Source organism: Stomoxys calcitrans, chromosome 1, assembly GCF_963082655.1.
Source record: "Stomoxys calcitrans chromosome 1, idStoCalc2.1, whole genome shotgun sequence".
In the NCBI taxonomy this organism is placed as follows: Eukaryota; Metazoa; Arthropoda; class Insecta; order Diptera; family Muscidae; genus Stomoxys; species Stomoxys calcitrans.
This window is the reverse complement of record NC_081552.1, coordinates 261,609,311-261,630,824: the sequence shown is the minus strand read 5'-3', so window position 1 is coordinate 261,630,824 and position 21,514 is coordinate 261,609,311. Positions and strand designations below refer to the sequence as shown.

Sequence of the window (21,514 nt, the reverse complement as noted above, 5' to 3'; positions counted from 1 at the left end):
GCAGAGCTACAGATCCAAAACCTGTCGTTATACTACTACTGCTTAATTTCCCATGAACATTCCATTGAGGAACAGTCATATTTAGGTGGGATAGGTGACTCAATTACTTGACTGCGAGAGAGCCTGCTATGCAGACGACTAGGTCATGAAGCGCTGTTTCTATGGACATGTTCTTGTTGTTGTCGAGACAGGCGATTTCTTTGAATCCTCGGTCATAGATATGAATCTATGAACGTCTATAGAGCCATTCGCATAATGGACGACAGACCAGTAGAACAAACATCTTTTGCTTCGGTGGGGTATGTTATTCCTGCCTCTGAAATTAAGATGATATTTAAGTTCCTCTCTTCAACAGGTTTATACGACATGAGATACAAGTAAAGTAAGTCAGGAGGAATAACAAGTAAAAAAGCGAACTTTGAATACCCACCACCTCGAGTATATGTGTAAACCACCTTTCGTGAAAATCCGGTGAAAAATGCATACCTTATTCCCCATAGAAGCTATATCGAAATAAGTTCCGATTTGGACCAAATATTATGGGTTGCCCAAAAAGTAATTGCGGATTTTTCATATAGTCGGCGTTGACAAATTTTTTCACAGCTTGTGACTCTGTAATTGCATTCTTTCTTCTGTCAGTCATCAGCTGTTATTTTAAGCTTGCTTTAGAAAAAAGTGTAAAAAAAGTTCATTCTAAGTTTCATTAAAAATGCATTTACTTTCTTTTAAAAAATCCGCAATTACTTTTTGGGCAACCCAATAATAAGTAAAGTAGCTATTACTAAAAATAAACCGATCGGAACCATATACGGATGTCTAAAAGCCTAACATAAGTCACTGTGTCCAATTTCAGTGAAATCGGACTATAAATGCGCCTTTTATGGGGCCAACACTTTAAATCGAGATATCGGTCTACATGGCAGCTATATCCAAATCTAAACTAATCAGGGCCAAATTGAACAATTATGTCGAACGGATTAAGACAACTCACTGTACCAAATTTTGGCAAAATCGTGTAATAACTGTGGCTGTAATGGGCCTAAAACACTAAATCGGAGGGTCGATCTATATGACAGCTATATCCAAATCTGGACCGATCTGGGCCACATCAAAGAAGAATATCGAAGGGTCCTGCACAACTCACTGTCCCAAATTTAGGCAAAATCGGATAACAAATGCGGCTTTTATTGGCCTAAGGCCCTAAATCAGAGGATCGTTGTATATGGCAGATATATTCAAATCTGGATCGATCTGTGCCAAATTGACGATGGATGCCGAGGGGCCTTACACAACTTACTGTCCCAAATTTCAGCAAAATCTGACAATAAATGTGGCTTTTACGTGCCTAAGACCCTAAATCTGAAGATCGGTCTATATGGCCGCTATATCCAAATCTGTACCGATCTGAGCCAAATTGACGAAGGATGTTGAAGGGCCTAAGACAACTCACTGTCTCAAATTTCAGCAAAATCGGCTAATAAATGTGGCTTTTATGGGCCTAAGACCCTAAATCTGAGGATCGGTATATATGGCAGCTATATCCAAATCTGGACCGATCTGGACCATATTAAAGAAGGATGTTGAACGGCCTAACACAACTCACTGTCCCAAATTTTTAGCAAAATCGGATAATAAATGTGGCTTTTATGGGCCTACGACCCAAAATGGGAGGATCGGTCTATATGGCAGTTATATCCAAATCTGAACCGATCTATGCCAAATTGACGAAGGATGTTGAAGGAACTAACACAACTCACTGTCCCAAATTTTGGCTAAAACGGATACTGCATGTGGTTTATATGGGCCTAAGACCCTAAATCGGAGGATCGGTCTATATGGCAGCTATAACCAAATCTACACCGATCTGGGCCAATTTGAAGAAAGATGTCGAAGGGCCAAAGACAACTCACTGTGCCAAAATTTCAGCCAAATCGTATAATAAGTGTGGCTTTTATGGGCCTAAGACCCTAAATCGGCGGATCGATCTATACGGCAGCTATATCCAAACCTGAACCGATTTGAGCCAAATTGACGAGGAATGTCGAAGGGCTTAAAACAACTCACTGTCTCAAATTTCAGCAAAATCGGATAATAAATGTGGCTTTTATGGGCCTAAGACCCTAATTCGAAAGATCGGTCTATATGGTAGCTATGACCAAATCTACACCGATCTGGGATAATTTAAAGAAAGATGTCGAAGGGCCCAAGACAACTCACTGAGCCAAATTTCAGCCAAATCGGATAATAAGTGTGGCTTTTATGGGCCTAAGACCCAAAATCGGAGGTTCGGTCTCTATCTCTATCCTAAATCGGCGGATAAATATCAAGATAAAGTCCGATATAGCCCATCTTCGAACTTAATCTGTTACTGGACAAAAAAGGAATCTGTGCAAATTTTTAGGTCAATAACTCTATTTTTAAAGACTGTATCGTAAAATACATAAAAGCCACATTTATTATTCGATTTTGCCGAAATTTTAGACAGTGAGTTGTGTTAGGCTCTTCGACGTCCTTCGTCAATTTGGCTCAGATCGGTCCAGATTTGGATATAGCTGCCATATAGACCTATCCTCCGATACGGGGTCTTAGGCCCATAAAAGCCACATTTATTATCCGATTTTGCTGAAATTAAGGACAGCGAGTTGTAATAGGCCCTTTAACATCCTTCGCCAATTTGGCTCAGATCGGTCTAGATTTGGATTTAGCTGCCATATAGACCGAATCTCCGATTTTGGGTCTTAGGCCCATAAAATCCTCATTTATTATCCGATTTTGCTGAAATTTGGGACATTGCGTTGTGTTACGGCCCTCGACATTCTTCGTCAATTTGGCCCAGATCGGTTTAGATTTGGATATAGCTCCCATATAGACCGATCCTTCGATTTAGGGTCTTAGGCCCATAAAAGCCACATTTATAATCCGATTTTGCTAAAATTTAAGACAGTGAGTTGTGTTAGGCTCGTCGACATCCTCCGTTTGTTTGGCCCAGATCGGTTCAGCTTTGGATTTAGCTGCCATATAGACCGATCCTCCGATTTGGGGTCTTAGGGCCATAAAAGCCACATTTAATATGCGATTTTGCTGAAATTTAGGACAAAGAGTTGTATTAGGCCCTACGACATCCTTCGCCAATTCGGCCCAGATCGGTCCAAATTTGGATTTAGCTGCGATATAGACCGAACCTCCGATTTAGGGTCTTAGGCCCATAAAAGCCACATTTATTATCCAAATTTGCTGAAATTTAGGACAGTGAGTTGTATTAGGCCCCTCGACATCCTTCTTTAGTTTGGCTCAGATCGGTTCAGATTTGGATATAGTTGCCATATAGACCGATCCTTCGAATTATTGTCTTAGGCCCATAAAAGCCTCATTTATTATCCGATTTTGCTGAAATTTGCGACAGTGCGTTGTGTTACGGCCCTCAACATCCTTCTTCAATTTGGCCCATATCGGTCCAGATTTGGATTTAGCTACCATATAGACCGAACCTCCGATTTTGGGTCTTAGGCCCATAAAAGCCACATTTATTATCCGATTTTGCTGAAACTTTGGACAGTACGTTGTGTTACGGCCCTCGACATCCTTTGTGAATTTGGCCCAGATCGGTTTAGATTTGGATATAGCTGCCATATAGACGGATCTCCCGGGTTTAGATTTTCGGGCCATAAAAGACGCATTCATTGTCCGATTTTGCCGAAATTTTAGACAGTGAGTTGCGTTAGGCCCTTCGACGTCCTGCGTCAATTTGGCTCAGATCGGTCCAGATTTTGATATAGCTGCCATATGGACCGATATCTCGGTTTTAGGTTTTGGGCCCATAAAAAGCACATTTATTGTCCGATTTTGCTGAAATTTGAAACAGTGAGTTGGATCAGGCACTTCGACGTCCTTTTTCAATTTGGTGCAGATCGGTGCAGATTTGAATATAGTTGCCATATAAACCGATCTCTTGATTTAGGGTTTTGGACCCATAAAAGTCGCATTTATTGTCTGATTTCACCGAGAATTGGGACAGTGCGTTGTGTTAGGCTTTTCGACATCCATGTCGCATATGGTTCTAATAGTTTTATTTGTTAGTTATAGCCTCTATAAAGGCCAATATTTTGTTATACACAATTGAACAATGACTTGTGCCGATTAGTATTTGTTCCAAATCGGAACATATTTCGATATAACTGCTATGGGACATAAAGAATGAAATTTACACCGGATTTCGATGAAAGGTGGTTTATATATATATACCCGAGGTGGTGGGTATCTAAAGTTCGGCCCGGCCGAACTTAACGCCTTTTTACTTGTTTCGCTTTCCTTTTGTCAAGGATTTTTTGGTGGGTTTGTGCTTGGATTTTTATGAGGTGTTGGATTCCACGCTGCTTGTTGTATTGTATGAACATGTTGTTCTACACCTGCGGCAATCTTGTTCAGATTTCAAGGAAATGTTTTTGTGTTTATTTTCCAGTTTATTAGATATCGAACCCAGTTGGTTTTGTTGTTGTCAAGTTCACATGATTGGATTTGTAAACAAATAAGCTAAATAAACACAGTTGTCTTCCTATAGGTGATAACATTTAATGTAACAAAACAAAATTAAATTTGTTATTGAATGTATTAAAGTTACAAATGAATTCCCTTTTGCCTAGACCAAAAACAACGAATTTGCATTCCTCCTTGCTTATCAACCAACATAAGCCTTTGGCATCATGTATTTAATCCATTTATTTCTTGGGCATTTATCTAATGAGAATCCTCTAATGCCCTGCCCCTGTTTCGGTGAAGTACATTTATCTTTAGTCTTAAAACATAAATGATTTGAGCTATGCGTACGGAATGTTTGTATTTTGTTGGGGATAAATGAGGGGATATTTCATTTTGATGGCTGGCATATTGCAGAGGTCATTACACTGGCCCTGCCACCGAATACCCCTTGATGCATGCTTCAGATCGGATGATGGAACTTACCTTGTAGCCACCCAGATGCTCCACCACGCACGGCAAATTGGCATCACGTCCCACAGCCACTGTAACATTTGGTATTGGTTGGGCAAAACGAGGTTCATTCATCATAACTGGTCACCGAAAAACGAAAAGGATGAAACAAAATGGACAAACAGTGGAGACGTATTAAATTCATATAAAGCAGATGAAAGAGCATGAACATGTATTAAAAAAAATATAAGACATAATTAATTTTGAAACAATTTGTACACCAAAGGATCTTCACAAGAAAAATTGGAATGTAATGGAATTCAACTTAACAAGACCTTAGAAAGGGCATCAGTTTAGTCTGACATGCCACAGAGCCTTAAACAACTAGGAAACCTTAGTTCTAGCCTCAATGCAAGCAAAGTCATCCTTGAATGGTTCTTTGTAAGTTATTCCTGGTATCAGTGTCATAACATTTGTCCTAGCTACGTGATTGCCATATTTGATACTTTTTTTCTGACTTGCATACAGTAATTATGGTCATAATGCTGCATATGGAATGTGTCTATCGGATAATGGAAGCCAACATTCATTCGCATTGAATATGTAACGACTGGCTGCATGTCCTTCAACTTCCATTTGGTCTATTAGTGGTCGCCTTACCACATACTGAAAGCCTTGACTTCTTTGTTGTGAGGGCGATGGTGTCAAGGTAAACGACATTGTAAATTTAAAATCGATTTTGGTTGTAAGACAGCTCATGGTCGATGCTGCACTGATGCCTACTATGAGTCTGTGTGGTGTGTTTATCAATTTACAATTCTCCAAAGGATAACCATTCCCTTATCCACTACAACAATATTTAAGCCCAAAAGTTAACATAAAAGAAGTAAGTAAAAAGGCGTTAAGTTCGGCCGAGCCGAACTTTGGATACCCACCCAAGGTGATGGGTGTATATATGTAAACCTTATGCCCCATAACAGCTATTAGTTGCCCAAAAAGTAATTGCGGATTTTTCATATAGTCGGCGTTGACAAATTTTTTCACACCTTGTGACTCTGTAATTGCATTCTTTCTTCTGTCAGTTATCAGCTGTTACTTTTAGCTTGCTTTAGAAAAAAAGTGTTAAACAAGTATATTTGATTAAAATTCATTCTAAGTTTTATTAAAAATGCATTTTGGGCAACCCAATATATCGAAATACATTCCGATTTGGACCAAATACTAAAAAGTACAAGTCACTGTTCAAATGTGTATAACAAAATATTGGCCTTTTTAGTAGCTATATATCTAAAAATAAACCGATTTGAACCATATACTATACGGATGTCGAAAAGCCTAACATAAGTCACTGTGTAAAATTTCAGTGAATTCGGATTATAAATGTGGCTTTTATGGGCCTAAGACCCTAAATCGGAGGATCGGTCTATATAGCAGCTATACCCAAATCTGGACCGATTAGGGTCAAGTTGCAGAAAAATTTCGAAAAGCCTAACTCAAAGCACTGTCCCAAATTTCAGCGAAATCGGATAATAAATGTGGACATTACGGGCCTAAGACATCAAATTAGAAGATCGGTCTATATGGCAGCTATATCCAAATATGGACCGATTAAGGCCAAGTTACAGAAAAACGTTGAAGAGCCTAACTCAAAGTACTGCCCCAAATTTGAGCAAAATCTGATAGTAAATGTGGCTTATATGGGCCTACGACCCTAAATCGGAGGATCGGTCTATATGGCAGCTATATCCACATCTGGACGGTTCTGTGCCACATTAACAAAGTATGTCGAAGGGCCTAACACAACTCACTGACCCAAATTTAAGCAAAATCGGATAGTAAATGTGGCTTTTATGGGCCTAGAACCCTTAATCGGAGGATCGATCTATATGGCAGCTATAACCAAAGCTGGACTGATCCGGGCCAAATTACCGATGGATGTCGAAAGGCCAAACACAACTTACTGTACCAAATTTCAGCAAAATCGGAAAATAAATGTGTCTTTTATGGGCCTAGGGCCCCAAATCGGAGGATCAGTCTGCTATAACCAAATCTGGACTGATCGGGGCCAAATTAACGAAGCATGTCGAAGGGCCTAGCACAACTCACTGCCTCCAATTTCAGCAAAATCGGATAATAAATGTGGCTTTTATTGGCCTAAGACCCTAAATCGGAGGATCGGTCTATATGACAGCTATATCCAAATCTGGACCGATCTGGGCCAAATTGACGAAGGATGTCGAAGGGCATAACACAACTTACTGACCCAAATTTCAGCAAAATTGGAAAATAAATGTGTCTTTATGGGCCTAGGGCCCTAAATCAAAGGATCGGTCTATATGGCAGCTATATTAAAATCTGAACCGATCTGAGCCAAATTAACGAAGTATGACGGAGGGCCTAACACAACTCACTGACCCAAATTTTAGCAAAATCGGATAATAAATGTGGCTTTTATGGGCCTAGAACCCTTAATCGGAGGATCGGTCTATATGACAGCTATACCCAAATCTGGACGGATCGGTCTATATGGCAGCTATAACCAAATCTTGACCGATCTGGGCCATTTCAATGTGTTGCAAACGGAATGACAAAATAAATATTCCCCTATCCTTCTGTGGTGGGAATAAAAATTACCTTGGCGTCCCTCCATGCCACATGTATATGGGACATGCTGATACAAGCAGAGTATATCTCCATTCTGTTGGACACAGTCTGTAATTTAACCGGTGAAACATCATCAGGGCCTGATGACATAAAGGAGTTGAAAATGTTCATCGCCCAAAAGATTTTCGTCTCAGACACAATTTCCTCATTAAGCTCCGACGAATTCATACCAGTGACAATCTCTGCTAGACCCACGTTTTTCGTTGGAGAGTTTGCCGGGAAGTATGTGTCAACGAGTAGTTCTGGTGTTTCCTTACTAGACATGGTCATCTCTGACTTCTGAATATACCACATCGTAATAGGTATCGAGGAAAGAATCTTCCGTAGCCTAGAGGCCTCAGATGTATCCTCCATGGAGCTGAAGAATTCTAACCAGAATTTGTTCTGAGCCTTTCTCAGCTCGGCCTTATATTTTCTTAGCCCATCCCAATCATGTGGGGCTCTTTTGGCGATCGCTCTGTTGAATAGTTTTCTGCAGTCCTTCCTTGGTCCAACCAGCTCTTAGGTCCACCATGGAAGTCGCTGTTTGCCCCTTGGCTTGGCACTAGGACATGCTGGCACAAACGAGTCAGTCAGGCCCTTCGTGATCTGCTTGACCATTATGTCTATATCGTCCGCAGTTGCCACTTCCTTTTCTGGTCCAGAAAGGATAGAGGAGCAGAATTTGTGACGAAAATAATCCCAATTCGCCTTTCTTTTGTTTAGCCGAGGGAACACTTCTGCAGTGTTTTCTCGGGCAACAAATTCGACCTGTACCTTAATAACAAGATAATATGGACAGACAGACGGACACAGCTAAATAGAATCATCAAGTGATTCTAAGTCGATCGATATGTCTACCTTGGCTCCTTCTTAGCATTGCAAACATATGCACAAAGTTGTAATACCACATGTAGTACCACAGTGGTGGTGTAAAAATTCATATGTAAACTTCTCACATATCAATGAGTACAGTCCGATTTAAGTTTGTAAGCTCAATGATAAGGGTCCTTCTTTTTATAGCCGAGTCCGAACGACGTGCCGCAGTGCGACATCTCTTTTGGAGATAAGCTTTACATGGCATAGTACCTCACCAATGTTGCCAGCATTAGGAAGGGAAAACCACCGCTGAAAATTTCTTCTGATGGTCTCGCCAGGATTCGAACCAAGGCGCTCAACGTCATAGGCGGACATGCTAACCTCTGCGCTACGGTGGTGTAGGTTATAAAAAAAAGCGAATATCGAACATACGTAACTCACGAAATTTGAAAATAACAATTATTTGTTGATCCGACCTCGTATATGGAAGCTATAACCAAAACCAAGTTTGATGAAATTAAGAAAAGGTTCAGATTTGTACTAAAACCACCTTCCAGCAGATGTATATACGGAACTTATAACCAAATCTGTACACATTTCATGGCAATTGGACAAAAAACGCAACCTGCATCTTGATTTCAAGATGCATTTACATAACCAACTACCTCTAGACAGGAAGTGATACTAATCCGGTCAGTATGTTCGGCTAGTGGATACGACAAACACATTCTCTGACTAACGCTATCTTTGCACAAAGTAGTATTTTTGGCAAAAACTTAAAAATGTTTAAATACAAGTTCTGACACCAAAACGTTTACGTTCAAACTGAATGAAACTGAATGAAATGCCCAAGTTGCCTCACGTACAACATTGAAGCTTTGAAATCCCATAGTGGATGTATGTATAGCCGAGTGTATGCCTGTGGATAAATGTGTCTGTGGCAAAACCACAAATCACCAATTAAATATTTATACTTCAATCTACTCAACGAATATGGAAAAAGTAAAGGGATTTGTAATAAAATTCACATACGCACACATACACCAAAACACCCACATACGGACTGTAACATATTCTCTTACATATGAGGCATCCGATTTTTGGCAAAGGTTGCTCTTCTTTTTTTCGTTAATAAAAAAACGTAGATTTAAAGTTATCCGAAGTTACGAGGCGCAGTATAAACAACCACATGTGACGCGCCTGAATTCTCTCAGATGAACTCGGGATACGGTAGTTTCACAATCTATGTTTACGATAGTAGATTCAAAGTTTAGTACTAAAAAACACAAAAAAAAAACAAGGAAAAAGGCGTTAAGTTCGGCAGGGGCGAACTTTGGATACCCACCACCTCGGGTATATATGTAAACCACCTTTCATCATAATCCGGTGAAAAATGCATAATTTATGCCCCCATAGCAGCTTTATCGATATATGGTCCGATTTGCACCAAATTCGACACAGATATTGCAAGGTCTAATAAGTACGTCGTTGTTCAATTTTGTAGAACAAAATTATTGGTCTTATTGGAAACCATATCCAAATATAGGCCGATCTGAACCATATACGACACGGATGTCAAAAAGCCTAAAATAAGTCACTGTGTCAAATTTCCGCGAAATCGGATATCGGCAGCAATATCCAATATGGCAGCTATATCCAAATCTGAACCGATCTGAGTCAAATTAAAGTAGGGTATTAATTGGTCTAACACAAATCACTGTTCAAAATTGCGGCGACATCGGCAATAAATGCATCTTTTATGGACCCAAAACCTTAACTCGAGAGATTGGTCTATATGGCAGCTATATCCAAGTCTGGACTGATCTGAGCCAAAATAAAGTAGGATGTCGACTGGTCTAACAGAACTCACTGCGCTAAATTTCAGCAAAATCGGATAATAAATGAGACTTTTATGGGACTAAGACCCAAAAAGGGCGGATCGGTCTATATGGCAGCTATATCCAAATCTGGACCGATCTTGGCCAAATTAGAAAAGGATGTCGAAGGGCCTAACACAACACACTGTCCCAAATTTCAGCAAAATCAGACAATAAATGAGGCTTTTATGGGCCTAAGACCCTAAATCGGAGGATCCGTCTATATGGCAGCTATATTCAAATCTTAACCGATCAGGGCTAAATTAAAGAAGGATGTCGATGGGCCTAACAAAACTCACTGTCCCAAATTTCAGCTAAATCGGATAATAAATGTGGCTTTTATGGGCCTAAGACCCAAAATGGGCGGATCGGTCTATATGACAGCTACAATCAAATCTGGACCAATCCGGGCCAAATCAAAGAAAGATTTATTAGACAACTCACCTTCCCAAATTTCAGCAAAATCGGATTATAAATATGGCTTTTATGGGCCTAAGACCCTAAATCGGAGGATCGGTCTATATGGCAGCTATATCCAAATTTGGACCGATCTGAGCCAAATTGGCGAAGGATGTCGATGGGCCTAACACAACTCACTGTGCCAAATTTCAGCGACATTGGACAATAAATGCTTCTTTTATGGACCCAAAACCTTAAATCGAGAGATTGGTCTATATGGCAGATATATCCAAATCTGGACCGTTCTAAACCAAACTGACGAAGGGCCTAAGACAACTCACTGTCCCAAATTTCAGCAAAATCGGATTATAAATATGGCTTTTATGGGCCTAAGACCCTAAATCGGAGTATCGATCTATATGGCAGCTATATCCAAATCTGAACCGATGTGGGCTAAATTAACGAAGGATATTGAAGGGCCTATCACAACTCACTATGCCAAATTTCAGCGTTATCGGATAATAAATGTGGCTTTTATGGGCCTTAGACCCAAAATCGGAGGATCGGTCTCTATGGCAGCTATATCCAAGTTTAGACTGATCTGAGCCAAAATAAAGTAGGATGTCGACTGGCCTAACAGAACTCACTGTGCCAAATTTCAGCAAAATCGGATAATAAATGTGGCTTTTATGGGACTAAGACCTAAATTGGCGGATCGGTCTATGTGGCAGCTACAAAAAAATCTGGACCAATCCGGGCCAAACCAAAGAAGGACGTCGAAGGGCCTAAGACAACTCACCTTCCCAAATGTCAGCAAAATGGGATAATAAAGATGGCTTTTATGGGCCTAAGACCCTAAATCGGAGGATCGGTCTATATGGCAGCTATACCCAAATCTGTACCGATCTAGGCCAAATTGACGAAGGATATCAAAGGGCCTTAGACAACTCACTGTCCCAAATTTCCGCAAAATTGGATTATAAATATGTCTTTTATGGGCCTAAGACCCTAACTCGAAGGATCGGTCTATATGGCAGCTATATCCAAATCTGGACCGATCTGGACCAAATTGACGAAGGATGTCGAAGGTTCTAACACAACTCACTATCCCAAATTTCAGCAACATCGGATAATAAATACGCCTTTTATGGGCCAAAGACCCTAAATCGGCGGATCGGCCTATATGCCAGCTATATCCAAAACTGAACCGATCTGGGCCATTATTTTATTTCCTCTCCCATCTGTTCCCCACCGAAACTCTTTCCACGTATTCATATTTCTGCTACTTTTCCTAGATACTTAGCAGACTTTCCTCGTCGAGTGAGAACATTCGCATTGATGTTCGAACAAATGTTGCTGCAGACATGTTTCACATTGTCGGAATACGTGTGAGAAAGTGAATTAAAATTTAAACATGAAATGAGTTTTACTTCAATGCGGACAATGTTTCGCATTGTTGTGAAGTTCACAATAATGGAAACAAAAAAGTTACTATATTTCCACCATTCACAAAATAATAACCTCGAACGAATGTGAAGTATTCGCCAAACATGATTACAATTTGCTTTGGTTTGTAGTCCATAAGTCGTTAACTTATAGATTTTCGTTCAGTGTAGCACTTCCTTATGCTCAGCAGGAGAAAGAAACAAAAAAAGAACGCAGATAAATTGTCTGCACTCATCTGCTACTGCCATGTTACCAGTGGCAACACTTGTACTCGGGGGAGATTAAGTCTTAAGTCTCCAGCTAGTGAAAAATTCTTGTGCATAAATTTGTAGCATATTCAAGTCAACAAATCCACCGTACAAGCCCCTATCTTGAGGCGAGCCCTGCCACTTTGCCATTCATGGGGGATTCTTTTTTTTCGTTTTTTTTTTTTTTTGTTCGAAATAAATTTGTGGGACGATTATAAACTTTTACGAGCTCTGAAGGCAAAACCAAAGGCGTTAAGTTCGGCCGGGCCGAACTTTGGATACCCACCACCTCGGGTATATATGTAAACCACCTTTCATCAAAATTCGATAAAAATTTCATACCTTATACTCATATACCTCATACCGATCTGAACTATATACGACACGCATGTCGAAAAGCCGAACATAAGTCACTGTGTCAAATTTCAGTGAAATCGGATTATAAATGCGCCTTTTATGGGGCCAAGACTTTAAATCGAGATATCGGCCTACATGGCAGCTATATCCAAATCTGGACCGATTTGGGCCAAGTTGCATAAACATGTCGAAGAGCCTAACACTAAGCATTGTCCCAAATTTCGGCGAAATCGGACAATAAATGCCTCTTTTATGGGCCCTAAACCTTAAATCCAGAGATCGGTCTATATGGCAGCTATATTCAAATCTGGACCGATCTGTGCGATATTGCAGAAGTATGTCAAGGGGCTTAACTTAACTCACTGTTCCAAATTTCGGCGACATCGGGCAATAAATGAGCATTTTATGGGCCCAAAACCATAAATCAAGAAATCGGTCTATATGGCAGCTATATCCAAATTTGAACCGATCTGGACCAAATTGAAGAAATATGTCAAAGGGCTTAACACAACTCACTGTCCCAAATTTCAGCAAAATCGAATAATGAATGTGGCTATTATGGGCCTTACTCCAAAAATCGGGGGATCGATCTATATGGCAGCTATATCCAAATCTGGACTGATCTGAGCCAAATTAACGAAGGATTTCGATGGGCCTTACGCAATTCACTGTCCCAAATTTCATCAAAATCGGATAATAAATGTGGCTTTTGTGGGCCTAAGACCCTAAACCGGAGGATCGGTATATATGGCAGCTATATCCAAATCTCAACCGATCTGGGCCAATTTAACGAAGGATGTCGATGGGCCTTACACAATTCAATGTCCCGAATTTCATCAAAATCGGATAACAAATGTGGCCTTTGTGGGCCTAAGACCCTAAATCGGAGGATCGGTCTATATGGGAGCTATATCCAAATCTGAACCGATCTGGACCAAATTAAAGAAATATGTCAAAGGGCCTAACATAACTCACTGTCCCAAATTTCAGCGAAATCGGACCATAAATGTGGCTTTTATGGTCCTTAGACCCTAAATCGGAGGATCGGTCTATATGGCAGCTATATCCAAATCTGGACCGATCTGAGCCAAATTGACAAAGGATGTCGAGGGGCCAAACCCAACTCCCTGCCCCAAATTTCAACAAAATCGGATAATAAATGTAGCTCTTATGGGCGTAAGACCCTAAATCGGCGGATCGGTCTATATGGGGGCTATATCAAGATATAATCCGATATAGCCCATCTTCGAACTTAACCTGCTTATGGACAAAAAAAGAATCTGTGCAAAATTTCAGCTCAATATCTCTATTTTTAAAGACTGTAGCGTGATTTCAACAGACAGACGGACAGACGGACGGACATGGCTAGATCGTGTTAGATTTTCACGCTGATCAAGAATATATATACTTTATAGGGTCGGAAATGGATATTTCGATGTGTTGCAAACGGAATGACAAAATGAATATACCCCCATCCTTCGGTGGTGGGTATAACAACTAAGAAGGCGTAAATTTCGGCCGGGCCGAACTTTGGATACCCACTACCTCGGGTATATATGATCGATTTTGGGCCAAATTGCAGAAAAATTGCAAAATAACAAAACCCACTATCCCAAATTTCGGCGAAATCGGACAATAAATGCCCCTTTTAAGGCCCCAAAACCTTAAATCGAGAGATCGGTCTATATGGCAGCTTTATCCAAATCTGAACTGAATTTCGGCGACATCGGATAATAAATGCGCGTTTTATATGCCCAAAGCCTTAAATAAAGCGATCGGTCTATATGGCAGCTATATCTAAATCTGAACTGACCGGTCCCAAATTTCAGCAAAATCGGATAATAAATGTGGCTTTTATGGGCCTAAGACCCTAAATCGGCGAATCGGTCTATGTGGGGGTCATATCAAGATATAGTCCGATATGGCCCATCTTCGAACTTAACCTGCTTATGGCAAGTAAAGAATCTGTGCAAAGTTTCAGCTCTATATCTCTATTTTTAAAGAATGTAGCGTGATTTCAACAGACAGACGGAAGGACGGACAGACATGGCTAGATCATCTTAGATTTTTACGCTGATCAAAAATATATATAATTTATAGGGTTGGAAATGGATATTTCGATGTGTTGCAAACGGAATGACAAAATGAATATACCCCCATCCTTCGGTGGTGGGTATAATTAATGGCACAAAATTAAAATGTTTATTCTTGGAGCCGATTTTACTCTTTGAGTTCCAAGAAGCTCAAATTTAAATCCAAATTTACAGAATTAATCTCAAGAGAGAGGTTTGTAAATTGTTATAGACAATCTTTCTTGGCCCCCTATTTTTATCGAAGAGTCTGTGGTGGACATCTTAGGTTTCTTATCCACAGTTTATTACAAAATTCATCCATGTCTTTTTATACCCTCCACCATAGGGTGGGGGTATACTAATTTCGTCATACTGTTTGTAACTCCTCGAAATATTCGTCTAAGACCCCATAAAGTATATATATTCTTGATGGTCATGTCATTTAAAATCTATCTAGCCATGCCGTCCGTCCGTCCATCCGTACGTTCGTCCGTCCGTCCATCCGTCCGTCCATCCGTCCGTCCATCCGTCCGTCCGTCCATCCTACTGTCTGTCGAAAACACGCTAACATTCAAAGGAGTAAAGCTAGCCGCTTGAAATTTTGCACAAATACTTCTTATAAGTGTAGGTCGGTTGGGATTGTAAATGGGCTATATCGGTTCACGTTTTGATATAGCTGCTATATAAACCGATCTTATATCTTGACTCCTTGAGCCCCTCGAGACCACAATTCTTATCCGATTTGACTGAAATTATGCATAAAGTGTTTTATTATCACTTCCAACAACTATGATAAGAACAGTTCACATCGGTTCATAACCTGATATAGCTGCCATATAAACCGATCTGGGATATTGACTTTTTGAGCCGCTAGAGGTCACAATTCTTATCCGATTTGGTTGAAATTTTGCATGAGATGTTTTATTATGACTTCCAACAACTGTGGTAAGTATGATACAAATCGGTTCATAACCTGATATAGCTGCCATACAAACCGATCTGGGTTCTTGACTTCTTGAGCGTCTAGAGGGCGCAGTTCCTATCCGATTTGGCTGAAATTTAGCACAACGAGTTTTGTAATGACTTCCAACAACTGTGGTAAGTATGATTCAAATCGGTCCATAACCTGATACAGCTGCCATATAACCCCATCTGGGTTCTTGACTTCTTGAGCCGCTAGAGGGCGCAATTCTTATCCGATAAGGCTGAAATTTTGCACGACGTGTTTCCTTATGACTTCCAACAACTGTGCTTATTATAGTCGAAATCGGTACATAACCTGATATAGCTGTCATATAAACCTATCTGGGGTCTTGACTTCTTGAGCGTCTAGAGTGCGAAATTTCTATTAGATTTCTTTGAAATTTTGCACGAAATGTTTTGTTATGACTCCCAATAAATATGTTAAGAATAGTACAAATCGGTCCATAACCTGATATAATTGCCATATAAACCGATCTGGGGTCTTGACTTCTTGAGCCACTACAGGACGCAATTCTCATCCGATTTGGCAGAAATTTTGTACAACGGCTTCTCTCATGACCTTCAACATAGGTATATAATATGGTCTGAATCGATCAGTAGCTTGATACAGCTCCCATATATACCGATCTCCCGATTTTGCATTTTGAGCCCCTACTAGGCGCAATTCTTATCCGAATGAACTGAAATATTACATAATGACTTTTACAATGTTCAGCATTCGTTTTTGGTCCGAATCGGACTATAACTTGATATAGCTCCAATAGCATAACAGTTCTTATTCAATATTCTTTGTTTGCCTAAAAAAGAGATACCGAGCATAGAACTCGACAAATGCGATCCAAGGTGGAGGGTATATACGATTCGGCCCGGCCGAACTAAGCACGCTCTTCCCCACCGAAGGATTGGGGTATATTCATTACGTCAATCCGTTTACAACACATCTAAATATCCATTTCCGACCCTATGGAGTATATATTCTTGATCAGAGTAAAAATTTAGGGTGATCTAGACATGTCCGTTCGTCTTTCCATCTGTCTGTTGAAATCACGCTACAGTCTTTAAAAATAGAGATATTTAGCTGTAATTTTGCACATATTCTTTTTTTTTCCATAAGCAGGTTAAGTTCGAAGATGGGCTATATCTTGGTATAGCCCCCATGTAAACCGATCCTCCGATTTAGGGTCTTAGGTCCGATTTTGCTGAAATTTGGGATAGTGAGTTGCGTTCGGCCCTTTGACATATTTCTTCAACTTTTTCCAGATCGGTCCCGATTTGGATATAGCTGCCATATATACCGATCCTTCGATTTAAGTTCTTAGGCCCATCCGATTTTGCCGAAATTTAGGACAGTGAGTTGTGTTGGGCCCTTCGTCATCCTTCTTCAATTTGGCCCAGATCGGTCCAGAGTTGGACTGCCATATAGACCGATCCTCCGATTCAAGGTCTTAGGCCCATAAAAACCACATTTATTATTCGATTTTGCTGAAAATTGGGACAGTGAGTTGTGTTGGGCCCCTCGACGTCCATCTAAAATCGGTCCAGATTTGGATATAGCAGCCATAGAGACCGATCTCTCGATTTTAGGTGTTGGGCCTATAAAAGGCTCATTTACTGTCCGATTTTGCTGAAATTTGGGACATTGAGTTAAGTTAAGCCCCTCAACATACTTCTGTAATATTTCACAGATCGGTCCAGATTTGGATATAGCTGCCATATAGACCGATCTCTCGATTTAAAGTTTTGGGCTTATAAAAGGCTCATTTATTGTCCGATTTCGCCGAAACTTGGGACTGTGAGTTGTGTTAGGACCTTCGACATCCTTCTTCAATTTGGCTCAGATCGGTTCAGATTTGAATATAGCTGCCATATAGACCGATCCCTCGATTTAGGGTCTTAGGCCCATAAGACCCATATTTATTTTCCGATTTTGCCGAAATTTGGGACAGCGAGTTGTGTTGGACCCTTCGACATCCTTCCTTAATTTGACCCAGATCGGTTTAGATTTTGATAGAACTGCCATATAGACCGATCTCTCGTTTTAAAGTCTTGGTCCCATAAAAGGCACATTTATAATCCGATTTCGCTGAAATTTGACACAGTGACTTATGTTAGACTTTTCGACATCCCTCTCGTATATGATTCCGATCGAGCTATATTTATATATGGCTACCAAAAAGGCCAATATTTTGTTATACGCAAATTGAGCAATGACTTGTGCTTATTAGACCACGCAATGTTCGTGTCGAATTTGGTGTAAATCGGACCATATTTCGTTATAGCTGCTGTGGGGGCATAAATTATGCTTTTTTTACCGGATTATGACGAGAGGTGGTTTATATATATACCCGAGGTGGTGGGTATCCAAATTTTGGGCCGGCCGAACTAAACACCCTTTTACTTGTTTTTATCTAGGTTCATTTTTCTCTGGTCTGTCTGTCTATCACTTTAGCTAACTGTATTTTATAACGACTGTGAATTTCATTATTTGAGAGATATTAAAAATTATGCTCTGTTGTAGAATGACCCATACCTAAATATCTACGTTCAGGTATGAATTCCTCGAAACGTTCTCTAATGGCATTTCAACGAAATGCCAATCAAGCTTCAGTGAATATGTCAATTTTAGATTTTGCTAGGAGCTAGATATTTATTTGCGAGTATTTGCCGTCATTTATGTCTAACCTAGGTTTGATTCCATTGAATTCCGTTTTCTGTTTAATGCCAAAAACGCTCAAAATAAACAAAAATAAGAAAAAAACCAAATGACTCACCATGTGTGACGAGATTTGTCAGGTAGATAAGAAACATCACTTTGCGATTTGTGAAGCGGCTAGGAAAGATGTTGAGTGCTATGAGGAGCACCTTAATAACAGTCATTAGGAATATCATATTGCTGCCGTTGGATGGTGATGGTGATGTTGCCTTGACTGGTTCGTAACTTGGAGTCCGGAAGGATGGTCTTGCTTTTCGTTTCTAATTTGAGGTGGCGGTGGGATTTAGAAGAGATTTAGTCTTTGGCCAAAAAGTTCAAAGGTCCTTGTACGCCTCTGGCAATTGCAAACAATATGTGGGAGGCTTTAAATGCAAGCTTCAAATATCTGTCTTGCCTTAATTTGCTTCTTGGAGTATGTTTTCGCTTGGCCAGGACTCATTAGTGAGTGAGAGTCCCCCGTCAGAGTTTTAAGCACAAAATGGATGTTCGTTTTGGGAAAATTGAACGTCAAATTACTCCTTCTTGAAGTGGATTTATTGAAACTCCTGGCAAAGTGGCAACCATTTGTCTCAGGCTGTGGATTTGGGTAGCTAAATGTCACTGCGGAGCCACCGAGTTGGGTTTTGGCGCAGTTCATAACACATTTATGCCAGCCACTCCATGTGGTCGTTGGTATCCTTTTGCTTTGTTGTTGATGATGCACCACCCGCAGATAAGGCTGACAACTGTGCAGCATTGGCAATGTGCATGTGAGGATCACAGAGCCTTTTTATGTCCCTCTTGATGAATTTAAATATTTTATATAAATGTCCTTTTTTTTTGCATTGTTTTCTTATGCTACGTGTTGTCCTTTGGCCTTATGATGTTGATCCATGCAGTTGTTCATCATCACTGTTGTATCGCATTTTGTGTTGTTGCCACAAACACCAGTAAACTTGAGTAAACACACACACACGCACACACACAGGCAAACAAATGTGAGTAAATATTGGTTTGCCCACCACGTTGCTCCTGGCCCTTTATGGTCTATGTTAGTACTGCATCAATTTTCCAAATGATTTATGAATGCGAATGCGACACAACTTCCTGCTGCACTTTGCTGACCTTTTTCTCTCTTCCTTCGCCCATTATTTGCATACAACAGTTGAGATGTGCTGTGAGGGCCCAAGTTTGCAACATGCATGTCCTGTTAGTTAACCAAAGCAAACTGCTCTCATGCATTCACCTGCTGCATCCCTGACAGAGTTGTTATGGCGCACATAAAAATAAACTCGCAAAATGTGAAAAAGTTCAACTGAAGTTTTCCTTCGTATGATTTTTCATTTATGACACACACCAGAATTTTGTATGGCTTTTGCGTGTAGGTTCATATGCCAGCATGAATGCTTTGGCTGTGGGAAAATGCACTGCCAACACAAGGTTTCCCAACTTAATATTTCACATCCATACCTAGGTGGCCTCTGTGTAAGTTCTTAACGAGTAGCAAGTAGCAACTCAGGTGCTGTAAGAGAAAGGTGAGGAGAAAAACAAAATAGTGACAAGTGAGACATTTTCACAATTTTCTTTTTTTTAGAGTCGAATGCTGGAAAGATGCGAGGTAAAAGTTTTAAAATTTTAAAATGTGCAGGATTCTGACATTTGCCGAGTGTGCGGAAATGTATTATTTTTCAATTTCATACTGTTTTCATTCATTTTCCGCCACGACAAGAAAATCCTTACAACTATGCATATTCGCTTATCCCATGTAAATATTCGAGCATATGAGAGAGTGTGTGTGTGTGTGTATGAGCATGTGTTGGAGGGAACAGTGTGTATTTGGTGGTATCAAACCCCCCTTTTTAAATCATTTAACACAAACAATCCCTTTTGTTCCCGAACAATAACATATTTTGTCAAATTTCATCTGATCGCAATCCCTTTTTATTAAACGTTTCGCATGACAAAGCACAGTGGTACCATTTGTGACATTGCCGTTTTAGGCAACAAAACAAAACTTATATGGGTTTCATGGAGGGAAAAAATAAAGGAGTCTCCAAGAAGTCAAGTCCCCAGATCTGTTTATATGACAGCTATATCAGTTTATGGACCGATTTGAACCATACATAGCTCAGTTGTTGGATATCATAACAAAACACGTCGTGCCAAAATTCATTTCAATCGGATAAGAATTGCGCCCTCTAGAGGCTCAAGAAGTCAAGACCCAAGATCGGTGTATATGACATCTATATCAGGTTATGGGCCGATTTGAACCGTACTTTGCACAGTTGTTGGATATCATAACAAAACACGTCGTGCCAAATTTCATTCCAATCGGATAAAAAATGCGCCCTCTAGAGGCTCAAGAAGTCAAGACCCAAGATCGGTTTATATGACAACTATATCAGGTTATGAACCGATTTGAACCATACTTGGCACAGTTATTGGATATCATAACAAAACACATCGTGCAAAATTTCTTTCCAATCGGATAAGAATTGCGCCCTCTAGAGGCTCAAGAAGTAAAGACCCAAGATCGGTTTATATGACAGCTATATCAGGTTATGAATCGATTTGAACCTTATTTGACAGAGTTGTTGAAAGTGAGAATAAATAACGTCAGGCAAAATTTCATTCCAATCGGATAAGAATTGCGCCCTCTAGAGGCTCAAGAAGTCAAGACACAAGATAGGTTTATACGACAGCTATATCAGGTTATGAACCGATTTAAACCGTACTCTGCGCAGTTGTTGGATATCATAACAAACCATGTCGTGCAAAATTTCATTCCAATCGGATAAGAATTGCGCCCTTTTGAGGCTCAAGAAGTCAAGACCCAAGATCGGTTTGTATGACAGCTATATCAGGTTATGGACCGATTTAAGCCATACTTGATACAGTTGTTGGATATCATAACAAAACACGTCGTGCAAAATTTCATTCCGATCGGTTAAGAATTGCGCCCTCTAGAGGCTCAAGAAGTCAAGACACAAGATCGGTTTATATGGCAGCTATATCAAAACATGAACCGATTTAAACCATACTTAGCGCCTT

The 21,514-nt window shown here is 40.1% G+C and overlaps 1 protein-coding gene across 1 annotated transcript in view; it reads right to left on the bottom strand.

Annotated features, from left to right (window-relative positions):
* Window positions 1-21,514, bottom strand: part of LOC106092914 (lachesin) — a 77,689-nt gene that overhangs the window by 22,269 nt on the left and 33,906 nt on the right. Inside the window, exons 2-3 of the mRNA XM_013259870.2 lie at window positions 18,543-19,985; window positions 4,960-5,066 (exon numbers count right to left, since the gene is read on the bottom strand). Of these exons, the coding sequence (XP_013115324.2) occupies window positions 4,960-5,066; window positions 18,543-18,660 (225 nt within the window). The 5' untranslated portion in view covers window positions 18,661-19,985. The remainder of the gene's footprint in view (window positions 1-4,959; window positions 5,067-18,542; window positions 19,986-21,514) is intronic.